General features: G+C 36.6%; 1 protein-coding gene across 1 annotated transcript in view; it reads right to left on the bottom strand.

Moving 5' to 3' along the window:
- The window catches only part of PARD3B (par-3 family cell polarity regulator beta), a 494,000-nt gene that overhangs the window by 172,986 nt on the left and 296,339 nt on the right, over nucleotides 1–24,675 (bottom strand). The window contains exons 15-18 of the mRNA XM_026853194.1: nucleotides 24,012–24,141; nucleotides 18,550–18,649; nucleotides 16,302–16,417; nucleotides 4,422–4,466 (exon numbers count right to left, since the gene is read on the bottom strand). Coding sequence (XP_026708995.1) covers nucleotides 4,422–4,466; nucleotides 16,302–16,417; nucleotides 18,550–18,649; nucleotides 24,012–24,141 — 391 coding nt within the window. The remainder of the gene's footprint in view (nucleotides 1–4,421; nucleotides 4,467–16,301; nucleotides 16,418–18,549; nucleotides 18,650–24,011; nucleotides 24,142–24,675) is intronic.

Below are 24,675 nucleotides of genomic sequence, written 5' to 3'. Positions count from 1 at the left end.
CATTATTCACACTTCTAACAGAACAAACTTTAATGCACTGGATTCTGTCTGCACCAGACTCCACTTTGTCCCTGAAAAAAACTAAGGAGGAGTTCATAAAATAATAGGTTATGTTTACATTTGCCAATTTAGCAGTGGCTGGGCACACTGGAATTTACTAGAATGTAATCATCTACACAATAAAAATATTAGAACAGCTCTTCTGCTCTCACAAACACTTTCTAGAAGTGGTTCAGGAGTTAGGATATAGCAGGCACAGCTTCCAGAGGCAACCTAAAGCCATCTTACAAGAGAGGCTCATGGCACAGATGGGCATCATCCCATGCCACTCAACTTTCAAGTCAAAGGGGACATTCAGCTTATACTTGTACAGTTGCAACCTTAGCATCTCATAAGACTTATTTCACCTACCAATGCAACCATGGCTTTCACAATAGGCTGGAGACTCTTTCCTGAAGGTAACAATGAAGCTTAACCTCTTGCACTTTCCATACCCTATTCCAGTGGGTCATGTAAAATCTACCAGTAAACCGCAGTTATCAACCACTCCTGTTCCTTAAACCATAATCTTAATCCTCATCCCAGCCTTAATGAAACCTCAGTAAAATTTATTTAATGCAGAACACATCCTGACATTAAAGAATGCACTGAGACACCAAGACCTTTAACCGCCCTTATTCCAAATTATCTTCAGTCCCAACCTGAATCTCATTTTAACCACAACTCAGTTGCCCATACATGAAGCACTACAGACTGGAGGTCTACCACATGTGTTAGCACTCGGACCTCAGCAAAGCCCTAACCTTGCAGGATTTAGCTGTACACCTACATTTTCAAGCCTTCTTTCCCTGAACAGTAATCCTCCCTACAGGCTGAACAGTAACCTGCTAATTGCACTGTCGGCAAAATTAACAGTAAGGGGCAGAACTTGAACAGAAGCATCCTTCAAACTATCCTAATAGGTCTTTTCCTGCTCACGTCCTAACCCTATCTCTTGCCATATAGCATTAATTCAAATTCAGCTTGGTAACAGAGCTACCCCTGTATCATTCAATCTTGCTGGTAACTAATCCATAGCCCAGTCACATGTTCCTCACACAGCAGCCAGCAAGAAAATAAGATCTTCAACTCATCTTGTCTCAAAACTGTCTCAAAATATAGCCCCAGCCAAAAGCATGGTCTAGTGACATTAAAATAAAAATAGGGAAGCTTTCTTGCCCATTTTGCTAATTAATATGTCAGAGCTCATAAAGACAGACTCATCAGCTTTTCTCCAGCACTGCATCATCTGAAAGAGCTGTGTCAGCAGAGACCTCAGGAGACAGTCAATACATACTAAAAGTGTTCTAAGCAGTAAATTAGAACACAAAAAAACAGTTTCAGAAAAAAAAAAAATAGCTGCAAAGAATTCAGTACTTGATTTCAGTATTTGATATAAATCAGGTTATATTTGACATACAATGGTCTTGTCCTTCCTTATGAAAGGTATCCTCCTAGCTGTCCTGGAAGCGCTTTTCTAAGAAGCTAAGAGTTCATGAAAAACTGAGTTAAGTTTCCTGATATTTCATCTTTGAGAATTTTCAGGGATCTTCTCTGCTTTATGATAGAGGCACCACTTGTCTGCTTCTCATTTTCATCACTGGAATTGAGCTTAGGGAACGCAGACACACCACTGCTGAGCACACAGGAAGCTTACAGAGGACAAAATCCTCCTCAGACAGTTCAGAGAGGATGCCTCACACACACACACACACACACACTTTGAACTGCAGCCTCTTCCAGAAGGGGCCAAGTAAGCTGCATCAGTACAGCACTCCAGTGCTTTTGCTAACGGTATTGTGGCAAACATTTGCCACACTAAGAACACCTGTAAGCACTGCAGGAGTCTGCCATCCAACAGGATGAAGGACAGGCCAACTACAAGAAACAGAATTCACAGATGCATTTCTGGGAGGGTGAAACACAGGAACAAGTCTCCTGCCATCTTCCCACAGAATGTGCTTACAAGCTCAGGATTGAGTGTCCAGATATGCCTCTAAAAATCAAACCTACTTTTTTTTTTTTTTTTTTTGGGAGTGGGGTGGGGGAGAAGTGCTGTTTGTGTGTGCAATATATAAAAAGACAGAAAGATGGGGCTACAGCCACAGATCCTTCTAAATGCCTTGGTCTTCTGCAGAATTGTGATAACGCTTTTTGAAATGAATACATGCTACTACCTCCTGCTGCTGCTGAGTAACATGTAATATGTGAGGGATACAGTAGCGATGCCAAAAGCTGAGACTAAATGCTTGAAGAGCCATTGCCCCAGAAGGAATAGAAAGGATATTTCCCTAGAGAGAATTACTCAACTGCGTATTTCATAGAACAAGTCACATTGAAGGAGAGAAGGGATAATTGCATTGATTGTTAGTAGGTGATAATTAATTCTGTAGAGAAATATGTTTAATTTCCTGAAGTCTAGAATAGGATGGAAACTCTTCGTTCTGTAATGAGAAAATAACAGTGTTTTGCTCCCAGCACAAGAAGCTGCAATGTTTCCCATAGTGCATTCTTAAAAAAGGTACCTATAGGAAGGCAGCACAATGAATGATGTTAAAACAAGCGTTCTGTGATGTGACTGCATGCCTGAAAAATGTGTACAATTTATAACTCCAAAGAGCATACAGTAAAAGGGGACCAAAGAAACAAATATTTGAACGGAATAATGCGAAAACTGAAACTGCACTCCTTATGAAGGGCTAGGAAATGGAACATAGAGAGGGGATAAACATTTTTCAACAGTAATTGAACAGTATTTAAAGTGAACAGACCCAAGAAAAATAATTTACACTCCAACCTTCTCAGAAGTTAGCTAGATCCTTTTATTCTGAAGGGGAAAAAAAGGGAACAACCTGTAGGATTTTTGTAGCTCTTCCTTAGGTGATGAAAAAAGTCTATAAAAAAAAGATCTTAGGTAAATGTAAGAGGTCTGTGAAGGGTAAGTGAAGCAAACAAGTTGAATTTCAATAAGCAGGGGTCCACATTTCCACATATAATTTGCAGGTGTCTTCAAACAGAAAACTTATTAAAGCCACAGTTTTCAAGAATATGGAGAAGCGTGCAGGAGATCAAATGCTGCTAGAAGTGATATTATAAAGCTTAATTTACCTGTAACAACCAATTGCCAAAGAGTTATGATCTCACCAGGTTTCCCTCCAATATTCTTTGATAGCAGTGAATTCCACTGATCTTTGGAAAAGTGAATTATGTTGCAATATTTGTAGGAATTTTTCTGCACAGGAAAAAAAACCCAAGGGCAACACCCCTAGCTTCTTCAAGTTGACAAGATCATTTCTTTGAAGCTCTCACATCCCCAAAACAAAAAGTTGAAAGAATTTTTTCTCCCTAGGAATGATAATGTCACAAGACGAACTACCCCCTGGTTCAGAAAGAGAATCCAAGTAGTTCACAGACTTAGGAAAGATGCCAGTAAAATTTAAGAAGAATTTGTTCATTAAGTTCAGGAAAAGGTCTTCAGATAAGGAAAATCCATACCAGAGAACTGAAGAAGGACACCCAGTTGCACAGAGAAGGAATACCACAAACAATCAGGAATCTCCTAGCTGACCTTCCTTTACATGAATTCAGCTTTTTACTTCTATCAAAGGAGTGGAAAAAGGCAACGTGCAATCACGCTACAAAGGGACAGCCTGAAACTTCAGGGTTTTCTAACATCAGAAGAGATTGCTGAATAACTTCAGTTTTCTTAAAAGTTTAAGGTTTCTTATATCAGCTTATCCACGGTTTGTGAAAAATTACAATCTTATGTGACATTTCCTTGAAAGTTCTTCTAATACAAGAACTGCAAGTTATACAGTACCATGGTGTGGTTTGTAGAACTTATTCAATATGTAGATAAAGATAGTAGTATGGATAATTTTTTTATTACTACGGCCTAAAAAGTTTAAGAAAAAACAGATTATTTCTACCACACAAGCACCATGAAAGGAAAAGCTTTGACATTCTTTTTTTCAATCTGTAGAATTTTAGTGTTATCTTCAATATTCCTGGTAATGGAAGTGGAACTCAGAGCAAGGAGAAAAATCAAGAAATAGTTCTATTTTTCAAAACATTGTTTAAGTCTCCACACTCCACAAGACACGTTGCACTTGCCCTTATTTGAAAGGGCATCTTCTTCAGTTTACAACACCTGGACTGAAAAATAAAGTTACAGCTCTTCCTGCAAATGGCTCAGCTATATACACTGCCTGGCAAAGAACAATCCCTAATTCATCACTGTACAACTTGAGAGTCACTGCATACAAGTAATGCCTTAATTTGCAGCTCTTTCAGTCACCAGAGCTTCTGTATGCCGATTTCACTTACTGCCCATACTACTTTCAAGTTGCTGACTTTTCCTCCAAAATAGGAGAATAGCTTACCCGATCTGTGTCCGGCCAACAAGCCAACCTTGCTTTCATCTGCCACTGGAGGAATAAAAGAAAAGACACAAAGATCAGAAACTTACTTAAATTCACAAGCCTTTGAAACGCTGACAAATTATTTCAGACACATAGCATCCTAAATCTTTAAATTATAATCGTTTGTAAAAAGCCTTTTTTTGCCTAATCCACCTGGGGTGCTTCAAAGTCCAAATACCTGAATCAAAGCCCACTGAAACCAATAAAAGGACTACCAGCAGTCCTTGTGGGTTACAGATCAGGACCTCACCACTTACACACTCAAAACTGAGTTGTCAGAAGAGCAATTGCATTTGTAAATAACTCATCTTGCCAGACAAATCACAGGGCATAGGAGAGTTGTAACATTTTCAGATCAAAGACCTCGACTGTAAAAAGAATCCAGATGTGGAAACCTTCCCATCTGCAAGATGTCTCACTGACTCACAGGACACTCTGCAATGATTTCTCCCAAAACCGAATCTTTTGGAAGGTTTATGCTTTTTTTCTGTTCTGATTTGTTTTAACGTACCTTTGTAGTATTTCACAACAACTTAAAAAGAAAGATGCTTACAGTAGCAACAGTTTGCAGACAGACTAGTGGAGGAGCAAATTCTGAATGTAACAAAAATTGTAATTTTTCTTCAGTAACTGTACTTCGGTTTATTATCATATATCTCAAGAAACTAATTAAAATACTCACCCAGAGGGCTGAGGGGAAGAACCAATCACCATTTTTAAAATGAACTCTATGCAAAGAAACAGTGCTAATGTAATGTTAGGGATGATAAAACAAGCACAGGAAATGAATGTTAGGGTTGAAAGCTTATCCTTCAACTCTGTCTGCCCAAGCACTCCCTGATATTATGCCTTAAAACATGATCCCTTTATATGATAAAATAAATTGTCAAGTCATACCAAAAATACTATAAATGGGAACTTACACAAGATTTACATAGTGGTCACCATAAAAAGTTTACATACAGAGTTATCTGCAAGGATACAGGAATGTGCTATTTTCTACCCAGGAAAGAGCAGTGCAGCAATTACTGACATTTAGGAGGTACTACTGGGATGTAAGTATTTTCTTATATTGCCTCCCTACTTCACTTTTATGGAAGCTTTTCTCCCCAAAAACCAGCATCAGATTCAGGGCTGGGATTCACAGCTGGAATCATGAATCCACAACTGATCATTGTATCACTTCTCTACCTCTCTAATTTGATCGCCATCTGATTATCAGTAAAACTGACACAGTGTAGTTTTGTTGTAGGACGCAGATGCAGTAAAGTAAGACATATTGCTTGCAGTGCTGTGCAGAGATGCTGCAGAGCAAAATAGCAGTGGGGCTAGTCAAAATTGGAAGTGCAACCAAAATGCAAGGCAGTTCTCTACTCCCTGTCCATTAACCTTTCTTCTAGGTTTTTCTAGTCCCTGGAAATGATAACTATTTACCTCCTTGCAATGCAGTTTGACCCTATAACACAAAATGACCAGACCGGGATTTGCCATAAGGATAGTTCAAACTCCTTTTTCTCCTCCTTCCCCCCAAATTTAACTCTAAGCAGAACAACCATGGAAAACTTTAGTCCCAAAGGTTAGTGTTTTGACAAGTTATGATTGTGTGAAAACAAGGGATTATAATGGAAACTGATTTGCAACCTTAATTATAGCAGTCACTAATAGCAACCACTATAATGTATGATAATTACTTGGAGTAGGTTATGTTACAGTACACAGGAGCTTTAAAAAAATAGCTACTAAGGTTCACAGCATTTTTTTAAAACTATGCCGATGACTTGGTTTGCCTGAAACTAAACTAAGTTTTACATTATTAAAAGGGATAAATCCATTTAAGTTAATCATACTTTACACACCAGCTTCACATACAAAAATTAGATTTTAATACTGGAGGGGAAAAAAGAAAGACTAAAATGATTAGAAAATGAAAAATAATCTTACAGGAATACAAGGCTAGCATGATGAGTTTAAGAACACACACACAAAAATTGGGAAAGGCAAAAATTAAAGTTTGATATCAAAGTTTGAACAAAATACGTGTGCCCCTCCACAGGGTAATTTTCATTTCATGGGATAGTATGCTTAGGCAGGGACTTTTAGGCTTGCCATCTTTCATTAGAATGAACAGGAGTGGCACAGAAAAGTCCATTGGATGAGAATAACATTCCTTCCCTTGTTCCCCCTGGGAACAAGGAGAAAATGACAGAAAAGAAGGAAAAGGCTAATGGGAGATAAAAACTTTATATGCCAAAGCCAAATACTTTGCAACTGAACATTTCATTTAGGAAGTGCGTAAGATGTCCTGTTCCACAAAATAGCATTTGAAAACACTGCTCTGCATGTTGTTAAAAATTCATGCAATTATTCAGTTATGAGAAAAACAGTATTTCTCTGGCTGTCTTCCTCGGCTTTTCAAAAAAGCAAGAGTTAAGTGGAAATTTCTTTCCTAAGATTCTACTAGTGTCAGCCTATTTTTGCAGAAAGGCACCTGAAAGATTTTAAACAGGGAAAAAATACTGTCTACTTTTAAAACTCAAGTAAAAAAAAAAAAATCTAATTATTTTTATATTGCAACATCAAAAAGTAATTACATTGCAACTAACTATGAAAAATTTCAGCTCACGAATATCACACTTGGGAACATGCAGTGCCAGACTGGAATATATCAGGAAAACATTTATAACAAAATTTCAAGTGTAACTACTTTTATGACAACACTAGAAATGCTATATATTCTTGAGCTGGAATTGTTAAAAAAAAAAACCAACACATCATTTGGGGATTGTAAACACAAAACTCAAACAAAAATCTGGGAATGATCAATGCAAGAGAGTAAATACATTCACAACCAAGAAGACACTTCTCCTTAATTTGTAAATCAAACAAATTCTTCACATTTTGAAATATCCCTGGAACTCCAAGGGATGTTAGTTCATTAAGTTATTAATGTTTGTCAGTATAAAACATGCTAGCTCTTTTAAAGTAACATCTATAATTTAGGAACTGTGAAGCCAGTTACGTATTCATCGTCAGTACTCAAAGTAATTGCTGAAATAAAAGTGGCAGAGGTTCTACAGCTATTTAATAAAAACATGGACGTTTGAGGGACCACCAATTATGAAAGATGGAATATAACTAAAGCAAACTAATCTTTCCAGCCAATAGCAAACAACTGAAACTTTTTTTTTTTTTTTTTTTTTTAAAAAAAACCAACAAACCAAAACCCCTATGCCAACAACAAACGGTGAAAAACCCCAACTCTCTATGACATGAAGTATCAGATGTATTAGGATTTCCTATGGTAATATTCTGGAGTGCTGTTTTACTTTATGAAAATGAGTAGTATTTTTCAGCAACAGTAAAAGCACCCAACAATGCATCCATGTCCTTCCGCATTATCTTTTGATTGCCATTCCTGTGCCCTACCAAGGTAGCCATTTTATTTGAATTGCATGATTTTCAATGGTTTAGTACACAACAAGCTTTCTGTACTGCCTCAAAGTTTGTGGCAAATGCAGTCCAGGTTTACTTAAAGGTCAACAAACTGCTTCCTAATTACAGTTTAGAGAAGCACAGATCGATGCTGCTGCCAATCGTAATAACCGTTTCCCTCCTTTTGCCCGGTTCGGTTGCTATACCACTATATTAGTTTTCCCCAAAACAAGGACTATTCAACTTAGTGCCTCTTTTCTGAAGGATTAGTTTTGTACATTGACTAAGAACTACTTAAAATCTTCTTGTATTTCTGCTGGACAAACTTTGAATACCAGCTGCAGTTCTGCACTCAGAAAAGAAGCAAACCATGACTGAAATTACAGTTAATGAGAAATAATAATGAGACACGGAAACATCAAAAATTTCCTAGAAAACAAATTTCCTGACACCCTTATTAGTCTATAGGAAGGCCAGTATAAAATTTCTTATTATACATTAATCAGTTAACAGGGGCTGTATTCCCAAACCCCAAACGATGCTTCCATGCATTTTAGAATCCATTGGTTTCTGTGGCATAAACACATGAAAATAAAGCAAAGCTACAAATTTGTCACTCTTTTTTTCTGATGAACTGTGTCCCTACCCATGTCTTTTGTCATAATGAAGGCACTGCAGCATCGATTAATTTTAGTCAATGATAGTGCCAATGACATAATTCTCTGCCATTTCTATTTTCTTGGTGAAGCATTTCCCCGTCTAGGAGCAACATAAATCAGAGAAATTATGTCAAATGTTGGCTCGCAACCATCACTTAGAAAATGCTGCTTGCTGTTCTAGGTTTGTCCTGTAGTACTGCATACAAAGACCACAGGCTTTTATACTAAAATCTCCAGGAGCAATAAAATGTGTGTATTAAGAAGGGTAAACTTGCGTTGTCTTAAAATATTTTCCTTCAATTATTCCCCCTTCTCCCCACTCTTGTGACAGTAAAATTTCACGTATGGGCCCCATCTCTACTTCTTTGGAGTCCCTGGGTTATCCACCAGCTACTCACTCCTGAAGGATTATGGGTCCTTGAGAGACTCCTGTTCACTTCAGTGTTGAGAAGCAGTGAAAGCAGCAAAAAAACTTGCACAAGGGCCAAGGATAAATTATACTTATGCAGTAAAAAAGATAAGCCTGTTCCAAAATGGCATCTAACACAACATTTGGGATGACCTGTTCAGCACATTAAAGACAGGAATAAATTACATCCAAACCAAGATACTGGATTCTTTTTCTCACCTGTACAACATTTTCTCTAATTAGATTTTTTTAGGAACAATTTTGTTAGAACTGATTTAGTACTTAATTCAATTGTATTCAGAGAAGGTCCCCAAGGGATACATCTTGTGTCAGCACATGAGAATGAAAATGCCTAAGCTTGCATTCACTATTAATACTACTTGTTGAAGAACCATCAGTATAGTTGATGCTGTCCACTGGACACATTTGCCTTTAAACGGAAGCTCTTTCTCCTGGCAGAAAATAACATTGTTTTACAATTTCCCAGCCAGCATGAATACAAATTTCTTCAGTTTCTTGTAGTGGCACAACTACTCATTCTTGAAGGTTATACTGCTAATTGAGGCCATCATGGCTTCTTTTACACTTTTGTTGTCTTCTCTAATCCCCTCTCACCTCTGTTCCAGAGAAACTGTACCAGCTAAAACTGATCCATCCCCCCACTACACATCTTCTGTATGTCATTAACACTTCTTCCAAACTCCTAGGGTTAAACCACAAGTTCCTAACCTAATCTGTCACTCACTGGTTGAAAACACTGATAGGGAGCAGATTTAAAACAAAGTATAGGGAACAGATTTATAATGAAGTGTTCTTAAAAGTTACTTCATTATCATTTGTAATTTCTTTCTCACAGTAGCTATACGTTAACTTAATTGCTATTTTCTCCCCCTAACACTTTAATAATCTAAGTGCATTAACAGAACAACTCACTTCAAACTTACGCTAAAGAAGCGTAAGAAACTATCACCTCAACCTTGTGTTACCATTTTCTCATCGCTATCACCATCATAGCTCATACGATGCTCCCAGTCTGCTTCATGCAAGCTTCCTTGAATCTTAGAAGATTTCTACAAAACATGTCCAAAAAGTTGATATTCCCTCCCACCCACTTCTGATTTTATGCCACAACTCACCTTCCCCTCAATTGCACCAACACAGATTTGGTGTAAAACTGAGTAACGAAAGTGACCTTGTTAAAAGACTTTCTTTTCATACATAATAAACCTAATTTCAATGTCATTTCAATTCAATTCAATTCACAGTCCCTATCACTTAAATTATATTTTTTTCATTCCCTACTTATAGGTCTTACAAACAGAAATTAGAATGTCATTTAAACTAAGAAAATGACATCACGTTCATTTTTGAAAATTTATTCTGCAAAGTGGCTTCAGAAAATATACATTTAATCCAACAGCAGTAAAAATTTACTCATGACATAAACTAGAATAATTTTTAAATCTCTCTTGACCCTTGATCCCAAAGTCAATCACAGCCATAAGCAATATAGTTTTTCCTAAACCCATGATGTTTCTGGTTTTGAGAAGTCATTCTCAAGAGACGGTTTGTTAAATTACTGCTATAAGCCAGTAACATTGAAAAGTCTGTTAGAATTCTAAGCCATCTACTTCTCCATTTCCTCATTAATGTTCCAATGAACTTAACTGGCTCCTCAATGCAGTTTTGAAGTTAGTTTCAACCAAAAGTAACCTGACAAATGTATTCCATACATACACAACATGGTTAGCAAAATAATGATTTTAAAATACCAAACCACTGTTTGTCCCACTAATACCATAACTCTCACTAGGGACCTCCCCGAATGTATTATTTTAATTGTATGTGAATCAAAACATTGTTTAAATTGCAGAGTAATCTCCATTAGCTCTGCCTGGTCCTCATTTGGTTACATTTTGACATATTTATTTCAATATTCAAAATTACACTCAGCAAAAGAACAATCTGGTTCAGAGCAAACCACAAAGTAGCTAATAGCTAGTAGCATCTTGAATGCATTTTCCACATCTTTCTGGATGTGAAACACCAGTTTCTCTTTGTTTTGAGGTGTTTTAAAAGTAAATTGTAATAAAACGCATCCCCTTCACTAACACAGAAATTAGCATTTAGTTAAATATTGGCTTCCTTGCAGAATACTCCATACCTTACATCTTGCATATTTACTTGCTAATTATTCGTAAACACATAAATAAATTGGCTGATCTCTTTAATAAATATGCCCCGAGGTTAAGGGACTCTAAGTAAGTCTAATGGTGTTTTAGCAAATAATATTTCACTCACATTTAAAATCAAGTAAAGGACATTTCCATTTCTTCAGGCTGTAGAGCTTAATCAGTTAAGATTTATGGGGTTTGCTTTTTATGGGGAAAGGAAGGGGGAGCTGAGCAGTACCTTGGGACAGTGGTCATGGGTTATTATACCAACATCCTCAAATATAAATCTACACAGTACTTTGCCCGAATTGATACACAACAGAATTGCTATATACTCATATGATTCAATTTCATGTTGCTTCAGGTTAAAACAAGCCACCCTTTCATGTGTTTGAATACATGAATTCCCATGGCTGTAGTTTTTGCAGTACATTTATGCATAGCCCAAATCACTCCCGTGCTTAAAGATATACAGAAAATAAGGGTGTTGAAGATAAATAATAAAACACCTTCTTTTCTTTCTTTTTCTTAGAGCACACTGATTTTCACCTTCCAATACAACATATTTAAAAAAAAATCCATATTGCTATTCATTCTTCACAAAAATTATGTTTTTAATACAGTTAGAAGAAATACTACCAAAAATGGATTCTGATAAATTATTATTTAGAAATTCTTCTCTAGACAACTGTGGTTATGTATAGGAAAATGTGTGTCTATGGAAAGCTGTTAAAGGAAAGAGAAAATCATCCTTCCAATGACTTGTATAGAAGCCATTGATTTCTTCTACATTTTCAATCTGCCGTTAAATTTAAAAAAAGTGTGCCACTTAAGTGGAAAAGGACAACACGACATTTATTTCCAGCATTTCTGAATTTGTTTTGCTTATTTTTAACACTTGCCATGCAGTCTAAATTCGGTCAGTACAGGCATGCACTTTAAGTCAGACTTCATTTGGCCCTGCATTTAATTCTGGAAATCACAGCAAAGAAAAGTTTCCCCTTATACTAACATAGCCAAACACCATCATCTATAACAAAAATACTTATGCAACTGAGCGGACATGTCAAGTGCCAGGATAAGTAGAAGGAAAGGGGTGGCTGTGCTCTTTTATCACCACCAGTTCAAAATAAAAGTAGACAAGGCAAAGAAAAGATATACCAAAAGACACAGGATATGAACTCTACCAGTGATCCAGAAAGTGCTTTCATTATCTCAACACAGCAGCAGGGAAGAACATCAGGACTTACAGCTGATATGGAACTAATCTGTACCTTATTACTCTGAATGAAGCTTTAAACTTTGAGAAGCCTTTGACCACTGTGTAAATGATGGATGCTAAAGTAGAAAACCGGTCACCCTGCCTCCATACACTTTTTGCAAGGACATCTGCACATACGAAGCAAGATCCTGCTCATGCCTACAAAGCCATTTCGTATTTTTTATTCAACAGTAACTCAGTAACTCATACAGGCCACTGATTTTTATTTTGAAGTAGATTCAAGCAAAAACTAACTCACCTGCAAGCAACTTGAGTTCTTCAAATACACCAGCTCCAGACAATGCTACTTTTGGATTCATGACATTTGTGAATTGAGCAATTAAGACTTGTGTCACTTCGTGTGACTCATGGCATGTGCATGATGGCATAGAGCCCTGACTAAACAACCCAGTGGTAGTGGTTCATGCCCTCTGCTCCTGTCCAGATATCCAATCAACAATACAAAAATGCACCAAGAGTCAATAAACTAAACCATACCTGCCCTACTGGCATGTAACTTACGCTTTTTCTACATGTGCCAAATCCCTTTGATTGCAAGATTTGCTCCAGTGAGTAAAAATGACAAATTGATGCAACATGTTAGCTGTACTGAGCACTTTTTTGATCATCCATCCTTATTTCCTGGTATTAATCACGGAGGGTATTAAGTTATAATTATTATTATTATTTTGTAAATTGATATAACTGGAAAACAGATTTAGCACTCAAAGGTTTCTGGGCCTAAAATATATAAAACTGAAAAGATAAACATCAATGTTAAATGGGTTTCCATTGTGAATCTATGTAATTACAGACCAGTTTATATTTAACAGATTTGCTTCTTGTGTATACATCAACACTCATCAAAGCCAAAATGACCTTTACTATACAATTTCATTAGCTCCCTAATTTAATGAATTTACTAGTTTCGCATAAGGTTCTCAATCTGTAACAGTATCTGGATTCTCAAGTCTCATGTTTAAAATTTTCTGTTATGTGCCTTTGATGATCCTTCTGACGGTTGATGCCATTATGCAATCCATGCATTTGTAATCTTACAATTATGCCATGGATGCTTTATACACGTTTCAAGGTGAAGCAGAATGTTTCATAAGGGAATAGCAGTACAGATTTCACATTTATGCCCTGTATTACGCCAGTTCTGTGGTCTGCTGAGTTCATTACATTATTCTGCTCTAGAGACAACCAGGTGATTTCTGGACCTTGTAACCCGAAAGTCTGGTTTTGTCTTCCCAGATCTGCCTAGACACCTGATTCAGAGACAACTTGGTTTAAGAGGAAAGAAACAGCATCTAAGCCACATTTTGTAAGGTGTCGGAGCTCTCCTCCTGGACTCCAATTCTGTGGTTTTTCTGTTCATCGTGTTCATTTATTTTGGAAGTGACCGGCAGAACTTGAGAACAAAAGAAAAGCAGTAAGCGGTCAGCATCCCATGACTACTGGAAAAAGAGGGCCTAGCAGTTACACAAGCATTTTCAGACTGGGGACACCTCCTCTACGTTACCAAATCTGCTGCATAGTTCCTCTGTGATGCTGAACAAATCTTTCAACATCCACCTCAACTTCGGGTCTGGAAGATGAAGACAGCAGCACCTCCCATCTCACTCTTTTTTTTTTTTTTAATTTGTGGCGAACAATGCACTGAAATCAATTATGGGTACACAGCTGCATGTTGGGATGAGAAGTTATTACGGGCCATGACTGAAGTTAGGTAATGAGTGAAATATAAAACAAAGAAATAACTTTCCCAAAAAATCCATTTTGGAGTGTGCATTATATGAATGCTCTATTTGGAAGTGCAGTTTTTATATACCAAATTATGGGGATTTTATTTGCATTAGAAGTATTTTTTATTGCAGTTAATTCACTTAAGACTTTCATGTTTCTTCTCCTTTTACCCTTCCTGCCAGAAGCTTCTGCTTAAAAAACTTTCAAAAGGTGGAAAGTTGAACACGGTGCTGCACTGCTTGCTACAGTGCAACTGCAAAAGGTCCTAGCTTTCATCTTCCTCAGTTTCTTTATTTGCCAAGCTATGCACAAGCAATTCCACGTCATCTGTTGTTATTTATATAAAACAGGATGTGTGCAGTTCTTTCATAGTCGCTACAGTTCTTTAAATGACTGAGATAATAGATTTTCCTTCACACCACCATATATAAAGATAAAACATTAGTGGCTGCAATCAGACTGATTATTATCCTTTGTTTTTAACTTTCATAGCACAAGAGGCATTTTCAAAAGTTACCATTTAAAGCAACAATTTCTGAAAGCTCTTAAAGATATCTTTACGCCAAATTTTAATTTTATTTTATTTTTGCACCCAATTTTATTTTCTTTTTTAACCCCTATGAATCAGTGACTCTTACATTCTCAAAGAATTGTTTCTGGGTGTGAAGAGCAGACTGCTTATATGAATTTGAATCTCACAATATAAATGAACGGAGAACAGGATAAAAGGAAGTACCATTTACCTGGCAGTTCTGAATATGCTCTCAAGTGCACTCCCATTGCCTAATTTTACATCGGTGTTTGTGAGCATTCTTTCTAGGGACTTCTGTAGGAGTTATAAGTAAACCTTTCTAAAAGAAGACTCAGTAAAGTCAAACATTATTTTTCTTAGTAGACTATATACAATATATGTTTTGACTCAAGTCTGTAAACTCACTTCTTTGTTGAAGAGCATTTCCATTCTTAAGAAGAGTACCTAATGCATTACTCTTTGTCAAAACAGTGGAACAGAAGTGAAAAAGGAAGAATTTCTGATATGGTCATGCAGTAGCTTTAAAATTCTGCCTTAAGAACTCCCGTAAATGAATCCTTATCCTGCATTAATAACTGTTTGACTTTCCTTACTCCATTAGAGGAATACACACATTTTATGTTACATTAAAATATTACATTAAGATGATAATCAAAACCAAAGACCAACCTAGAGCATTTCAGGAAAAAAAAAAAAAACAACCCACATCAGCACCACCAGAATGCTACCTTGAAGCTATATATGAAATTAATAATTTTCTATTAATGGTGCACAAATCTGATCCAATAAAACACATGAACCTATAACTAAAGACATCCTAATGGTAGGTCTCAAAGTTACTCCATCAACACTTGAATCTGAAAAAAACGGATCAAAAAAAAAGAGTGCCACATAGAAGAATTAAATGGAAAAAGAAAAGCTTATTTGGTTTTCTTTGAGGCTTAAGAACTTTGTGAATTTTTACTTGAACTCTCATTAAAACAGGACTCGGTTTTCAACTGCAATAACCCTTCAATCTTCCACCTGCAAATGCTTTCCCAGTATTGAAAGAACCATTTGCTTTCTGCTTCACCCACCCTGCAACATTTTCTGCATAGTGTTGATGGGTAGAGGACCATAACCTTATCACTCTTCAAGCATTTATAAAGATCTACTGCAACACTTTGATTGCCTGTGTTTGTCATTGTCACTGAAGAAATACACAACTTGTCTTAGGAAAGTTAGCCTTCATCCAGCGTAGCTTTGCAATCATTTATATTCTATACAAAAATGACTTCTGTTATTTCTGCTTTGCTATGTTTTTTAGACATATAAAACTTGTACAGCAATACTTTCTGCTCGTTTTTACAAATGCTCCCTCTTTTCCTCAGCTAAGATTTCAATACAATGGATAGAATGGCCTTTAAGAAAAAAAAAAAAAAAAAGTAAATCTTTCCTCAGCTTCAATAAAAAGGGTACTTGCAATTAGATGCTACAGGAGGCTGACCATTGTCCTCACCATTGTAGCTTCTCTGCAGAACTTACACCCTGATGTTTGTGTTTAAGAAACAAAAGCAAGGAACAGAGATGGTGCAGCTGGCCTAAGGCTAAAAAGCTGACCTGTATGTCACCCCACCCCTTCTTACCCAGATCCATGCTTTTTGAGGCTTTCAGATTAATTGATTCAGACTGCTGGGCTGGCGTTAAAGATCTGAAGTTGATGTGCTGTTCTGTTAAATGCACTGCTGAATTTATGATAGAGCTGCAGGGGAAAAAAAAAAAAAAAAAAAAAAAGTAAAATATTTAGGTACCAGTTCAAAACACAAGTGAACTAATTAAAGCATGTACAAATATACATGTGTTTCTTCCTCCAGTTGCTTAGAGCCATGCATTTTAATATCAGTTATTGATCCTCAGCTTTCTTCTCTGAGATTTAACACCTCCAGCCACTTGTTTTTCCTCATGGATGCAAATATAAATGTAAATGCTTAGTGATAATCGCTTTTAAACAATTAATATTTTATTTAGCAGAATAACAGAGACACATACCAGTACCTGCTGATTTTATTTTTGTTGTCATTTTGTGTATTCTTAGTTCTTTTTGATCACTGTATTTCCAAATAACATGCTACAGAAAGTTGGGAAAATACTGCCAACATACTTGGCTCAATTCTGCATCATCTGCTAATACAAAGTTATTTTACAGCCTTGCACCACTTCTGCAGAGGCTAGAGACTGGAGGTCTATGGAGGGTGCCACAACACTCTAAAGAATTCCAAGGTATTATGGTTTAGGTTTTGGTGTTTTGTTTTTTTAATTATTTTACTTCAACTTAGGCAAATACCTAAACATTTAAAAATTCCACCTGAATGAAACTCAAAGTAACTTTCACATGTGAGAACTCAAAACACCTCACTGCAATGCACCTGAAATCTTCCCGTGTCTCTTTTCAATTAGCAACAGAAATTATTTTTTAAATACTCCAAAAATCAAAACGCAGTTCCAAAATTAAAAACATTTATTTCCAAAACGTTCAATCAAAAGGTTTGGTCTTGCAGTGTGAAAATACTTTCCCCAGTTCTTTGCTGAAATGCAATTTCGGTGAAACCAGCGTGACTTGACACAGCAATTCAACGGAACTTAAGTTCCAAACCAATACAACACTGGAAAAAAGTCGGGGTGGGAGAAAGCACCTGTAAATTCATCATCATCATTATTTTAATGCATCGTTATCATTTAGGAGAAAGTTTTTGCTCCCATCTTGTTGAAAAATTCAGAACAGATACTAGCAAGCAACTGCAGTTGAGACTCTAATGCAGTTCCATCAGCCTGTGTAGATTTTTGTTCATTTACCATGTCATACATATCTGCCTAGGAGACCAGAAACTATTAAATCACTCTAGCCAAATTACTGTATGCTAGCAAGAAGAAAATAGTTACAAGATTCTTCTTTGTATGAAGAATTCATGGTATCCATAATAAAATATATTTATTCTTCGATACTATATGCAACCAATCATTTAAAGGGTTGTTTTTAATCACATCCATGCACAAAAGGACATAAGTATAGCTAAGTTTTTTGGCTGAAATTAATATTTTCCTCATATCCTTGCAATAAAACAGTTGCATGACTATCAAAACTTAATACACGCAAAATAAACAGTGTTCAACGTGAAATTTTCAGCATCAGAAGTATGAAATGATGCTTGATTTGAATCCTGTGCTACTTGAGACAAAGTATACGCCATCATGAACTTCAGCGTGTTTACATTGTCTTCTGCACTTCCAAACTTCCATAGGTACGAAGGAAATTAAAGCTTGTAGCTGCCATCAAGCACACCAGCCTTTACAAAAGATATTAAAATATCTCAAAAATCTATCCAATGTATTTACAACTGGTTAAGTGTCCATTAATCTCTCCATTACACATTTCAATGTTCAAACTTGCTGAAGCTTCATTTTGTAACCTCAAGGATGCCTTTGGCTGGTGTGCTGCATAAGAAGATTGAGTTTCCTGTAAAGTGAATTTGGCTAGGACTTTTAAAGCTTTAAAAGACTTCAGGCTCTGCATCTACACATAGCCACCACTGATATAGCTTTAAATCAACTTTAAAAAAAAAATTGGGATTATGTTTTGGGATTTTTTTTGGGTTTATGGAACAAACGCTGGGCATTGTGATCTGTATATTATGGATAGTAGGCACACTGCAGCTTATGAACAACCGAAATGAATTGCTAAAATAACATTCCCATCTTATATTAAAGGATCATCCAGGTGATTAAAAACAGTGGTACAAATTTTTACAGAATAAAAAGTGATTTTAAAATCAACTATTATCACAACTCCTAATGAGCAATTAGGGCTGTAACTATTAAGAATAGCCAAAGTCCAACCTATGATTATAATCCTCATTCAACAGATCCTCACTGGGATGCGGTGGGAGAGGTGGAGGGGTTTCGTTTTCACCATTGCCACGATCAGACACCGGCAACTCTGAAATAAAATTTAAAAATGGATTAAATAAGCTGCAGAAACAAGTACATTACACCAGTTCACTGATCAATGACTGGACTAGAAGGCCTCAAGCAATGCTGAAGTGAGTCACAAATTATTCAAATCCCTAAACTAACTAAACTAGAATTAAAATCACACCAAGCAGAAAATATACCCCTTGGGATTTCCTGAAGAGCTGATTTTCAGATTTGCATATGCATAATTAAAGATAGGGAAACTTTGTGCTTATAGTGAAGTTGAGTGCAAGACACGAACTGCTTTACTCCATTTGAATGGATTTTCACTTCTACATAGCTGCATCCTAACTGATCGTAGGTTCATGCTTTCATTCCTTTTGATGTGGAGCATTTACCCCACCTTTCATGTACAGAAGAGAACTACATTCTCAGCAAAGAGTTCAGAAGAAGAAAAATTTCTGTTATCCCAGAACAAGAGAAAGAAAGAGACATTTCTGAATTACAGTCTTCATTTTCCTGCGATTACCATTACGGTAATTCCTTCTTTACCTTTACAAAAGGCGTTCAGCTCACACCAGAAAATTACTTTGAACCAAGAAAAACACAAACTACTCAATTAAATCATTCAGTGATTTACTAAACAACAACGCTTACATACCTGCAGTATTTAATATGATTGCTATGCCTGCTGTAGGCCAGTTCATCATTGTCCTGGAAATTCACCTCTCAATCTAAAGGTCTAATCTTATAAAAAGTCCCTACATTTTTGAGTGTAGAATATGTCCTCACCCCTCCACAACTTAACAGGAAACATGAACATTTAATAATACTTGGGTTTCGGTGGCAGGTAAGCAATTTAACAATACTGATATACCACATTTTCATGTGAACTGTTCTGTTGCAATTGAATGTTGCTAGTCTTTTTGCACAATCCTATGTGAAAGTAACTTGAGAGAAAAAGGGTTTACAAAGAGGGGATCAAGGTAGACAGCAGTAGATTATATTTATTAGCTAAGAGCAGTGAGATAGTTCCCTAAAAGCAAACAAACAAAAAACCCCACCCCAACAAAACCACACTATTAGCTCAAGAATACTATAAAACTCTGATTGGATGGATAGTCTCCTAAAGATCAGGAAGATAAGCAATAGTTTGAACCTTGTATCTCAGAAAAAGTGAGAATGTCATCAGAATAATGTAAAGTAGAGAAAACGAGGAGACAAGTTCTAGTGTGACCTTAAAAAATATTTATTGCCAGTCTGACACAGAAAACAGGTATGCTTGCTAACATATATGCCCACCGGCTTCTTGCATTATGATCAGGTTGTAATTTAAGAACATAAAACATAAATGAGGGGTAAATGTCAAGTTAGTACAGTAAAAAATACTTAGAACAAAGGGAAACTCATACTGTTCAATGTAACTAAATAATTTGAAAGATGAACCAGAAAATGAAAAAATTTACTCATGTAAAAACACTCAGAACTACCACAAATAAGCAGACTATGAAGTTCTGCAAAAAGATTGCAGGATATTAGGTAAGTAGGAAATGCAGGTGAAATTCCCTGCCAGTGACTGCAAAGTGATACACATAGGAGTAGAGAAAACTCTTGAAACATACTCAAAGGTGGCTATTTTAGCGATTACCACTCCGGAACGCTGGATCGTTCTTTGAATATATGCTTAGTGAAGTCAAAAGGAAACAGACATTTAGAGCCTTAAAAAAGTCCAAACACTCTATCTACAGAGTTAATGGTGTGCCTAGTTTTTAAATTAGCATCTAAGGTTTCATCCTTCCCATCTGAAAAAGGATTTAATATAATTCAGAAACATACCGAAAAGGTGGCAAGCGTAGTTGGGCACATGTAGAAACATTCCTACAAGGAACATGGACTAGGATTCTTTGGTTTAGAGTAAGAAGCAATAAAACAGGATACAAGAGGAGTCTGTGAAACTGTACAAGCTGTGCATAAGTTGAAAAGGAAGCCTTCACTGACCGTCTTGCACACAGTAACTAGAAGTCACCAAGTTTAACTATCAAGTAGCATGCCTAGGTCAAACACCAAATAGTATTTTTTCCTGTGCAATTAAATCATGGAACTCATTGGCATGAGGACGTTTTGGAAACCAAATTAAAAAAAAAAAAATATTAAGAAATAGACTAAAAGTTAGAGAGTTATCAATGACACAATGGTCCAGACAGAACCTATGATTTAGGAAGTCCCTAAACCACCGACTACACAAAGTAGGAAACAGATGCCCAATGGAAGAAGAACAACAGAAATAATACACACCACACCCTACACTGTGCCTTACCCTCTTTGAGCAGCCTCTGCTAGCCATAGCAAGAGATTGAGCATATCACGCAGGTATATTAACTCTGATTCACAGTAATTGATCTGTCACTTCAAAAGGCTTTGTTTGGTGAGAGGTTACCACTGGCATTTTTCTTGCAGTACACTAACGGTACAGAGAGAAAAATGTCAGAATTCCTGAGTGAATCGGAAATGATCACAAGGGACTACAGGTCCCAGCAAAATGGGAGCAAGAGCAAAAGAGTGAGAGAATTTAACCTAAGAGGCAGTCATTGGCTCCCTGTCCAAGACCTCAGAAAATGAACTTAACAGATCCAGAGAGATCAGAGGAACAGCTAAGCCACTAAATAAAAATGTACTGAATTTTCAGATATTAAACAGTTTAGGAGAGTAAATAATTGAGTCTGTCTATAAGATATATGTAATGTTTACAAGCAAAATTTAAACATTAATTTAAAATTTATCTTCTTAATTTTTATCTTGACATTACCACACATGTATGAAAACAGAGTCCCTTGTACAACCATGAAGACTTGGCAGTCCATAGTAGTAGAGGCAGTTTATGATTATTCTACTACTTAACCAGAGAGATGACAGCATGTCCCCTATAACCATTTATTATGTAGGGTTATAAGAAATATGTAAGAACCTCTAATGAAACACATTCCAGTAATCTTTCAGCACCAGAAATGTAAAGCTGTTGGCACTGAAGTATCAATTCTCAAAGAGGTTGTTCTTAAAAACACGGAATCTGTGCAACAGCTTGGCAGCAAAAGAAGTGAGGACCTGAAGGCAGCAAGTATTATTCATGCAAAAATAGAACAAACACTGGCATTTCAATATTGAATCAGTATCCCTTCCCCCTTCATTTAAATATCCACAGGCAAGACAAAACGTAATGTTTTGGCTATAACCACTTTTCCCCAGACATTAGTTTTTCTTGCTCATGTATAATAAAAAAGACTGTTAAAACAGAGAGCAATATTAGCAGGGCAGGCTTCAGTGTATTTTTGCTGAGCTTTTATAAGAATTTTATTGGTAGGAGCAGTGAATGATACTGGAAATAACATTAGAAAACATTAATTGAGAAAGTGACATTTTATTAAATGTAATGCAGCTCGTGTCATTAAATCCTTACTTAGATCCTATATTATGTTAAAAATCTCTTCTTTTATTATTCTTTGTGAAAATGTACCTATCGTACTTCTACATGCAAGATCTGGATAGTGCACCACAATAATGTACAAAGGACTGTCACTAGAAGCTCACTCTGTCTGTGATGCACATCCTTAAACAGACATACAACCTAAAGTTCATAACTGAGTGAAATGACGATTTGTGCATAGGTGTAGTGTTCTGCCTTTGCAGCTGCCTTGAAAGATTGAGGACAAAAATTTAGAACAAACAGTGCAACAAACATGTTTTGAACCCGCGACTGGCAACAAGCTCCTGCAGAAAGCAGAAGGAGTATTAGCTCAATAATAATTAATACTACGACCTCAAAATTAGAGAAAGAAACTGCTCCCAGTCCATGCCTGGAAAGCCCCAACCATGCCAAACCCTCCCTGACAGTAGCCCTCAGCAGCACTCCAGAGCATGCTTTCCATATCTGACACATACTCTCTTCTGAGGCAATCGTATTTTTTGGCTATAATACCTTCTTATCGCCATTCTTTAAGAGGTGTCTATTGAAAAGGGTTTTATGAATGATCTGCAAACTACTCAATCCTGATTTTTGGATTACAGCTGGAGAATCCTTATCTGAAAGTACAGCTCTCCCACATTCTTTGTTTTGAACTTTAAAGTAAAGTTACCTGTTGCCCTTCACCTGTATGAGTGGTTCCAGAGCAGTTGTTTTTATATGTTTTTTAAGGAAGTGATTAAAGGTATTTGTTGCTTTCTGATCCTTTGGCAATGACTAACTCTACAGGGCAGGCTAGCTCTGAGCATGACCCTTTTCTCCTGTAACTACAGAATTGGTATAAATTCCATACAAGAGAAATATAAGGTAGATCTAAACAAAAGGATCTGATCCTTGAATATTTACAATACTTGAGTCTATATCTCATTTTTTCCTGGAGTCACACTGTCAAAATATTGAAGTCACAAATGATTTACCCCTAAACTATAGGGGAGTTTCTCTTGAGCTTTACAGATACGGGCTCTCTGGTTTTGGTTAAAAGTACCCCACACAGTCATCACGGCAGCCTATGAAATTACTTTTTGCAGGCAACCCAGATTCCACAGTTGTCTAGGGAAGTGGGAAAAATCATGCATAATTCAACTACATCAAAGAAAATACTTTTCTCCTACTGGAAGGTGTTTAAGTATGTGCTCGACTTGAAGATTAAGAGCACACTTAAAGGGATTGGGGTCAAGACCATCTCAAATACTTAAAACTTTTCAAATAACTTGTACCTTACTGAGTCAGGTGCAAACTGGATAGATAGTACACTATGCCATTAGAAATGAAAGAGCACAGGAAACTAAATGGTCTTAAAATCTCTTACTTATAGACTTGCATATGCTCATATACGTAGGTTTTCTTTGTACAATGTACACGTCTACCTAATTTTATTTAATGAGTTCATTAATGTAATTCCAATTTGTAAATTAAGGGAATGTTTCTAACCTTTGAACAGGTTTTACGTTTAAGTCTAAAATAAGCAAGCGTACTTTATGAATATCATGCTTTTGTATAAATTAATTTAGCTTATAATAACCTGGGACATAATCTAAATAGTCAGCGCAAAAATCATTGCACTCATTAAAGATATATAGAAAATAAACATTTTGACAACATATATTTTGCACTCATCATTTGTTTTTTATCCAACCTTACGTGTTGGGGCAGCGAGCTAGAAACTGTTACTTAAACTGGAATTTCTGCCAGGAATCTAATTCACAACTTCTGAGTCAGCTCTCCCACCCTTGCTGGATCTTCAAGCCTCAAAGTAACATAGTGTGCACTTACTCTAATTAATTAACTGCTTTTCTAGCGGCTGCGGATTTCAAAACACAGAATCACAAAGCACCTTCTTTTAGCACAGGGAAGGATATCTAGAGACTACCTTTTATTCTTTCCTGAGGACTGCACGTGACAAATTGCTGGAGAACAGTATCATTGCGCCGGTAAGCAGCTGCAAAATTATGACTTCCATCAAAGGCTGATTTTTGGAAGAGTCCCTGGTCCGAGCGTTCCTAAGGGAAAAACAGAACCACACATTGTAACAAAAAAATTAAACATTCAACAATGCAGAAGATCAGCCATCACTACAGACAGTACACAAATACAGTGTAATGTAACATGTTCACTGTACATTGCTTACTTTCAAATGAGAAACTTGAAAGATATCGTCAAAATGACTAGTTTTGCTAACCATGAATATGATGATATCTAAAGCAATAACAATCATTAAGAATGATACACAAAAACGAGGACTGGGTTTTTTTTATGACCCACAACTGGCTTCATTCAAATTCTCCATCTGGGAGGGCAGCTTGTGACATTGTCAACACAAGAACACGGGCAATGCCAATGGTATTTTTCTGCCAGCCAGCTGGTTCCCTTCTCTCAGAGACTGAGTACATATGTTCTGATGATCACACACTAGAGCAGTTTTGCAAGTAAGGAGTTACACCAAACTCCCAAATGCAGGTCTTCTGGCTAGCAGCTAAACAAACTCCTGTCACACCTCTAGTCAGCTTTTCTTTTGAGACATTTCCCACCCACCC

This window comes from Athene cunicularia, assembly GCF_003259725.1.
Source record: "Athene cunicularia isolate RWA chromosome 7 unlocalized genomic scaffold, athCun1 chr7_part2, whole genome shotgun sequence".
NCBI classification, from domain to species: Eukaryota; Metazoa; Chordata; class Aves; order Strigiformes; family Strigidae; genus Athene; species Athene cunicularia.
This window is presented reverse-complemented; position numbering and strand designations above follow the sequence as displayed.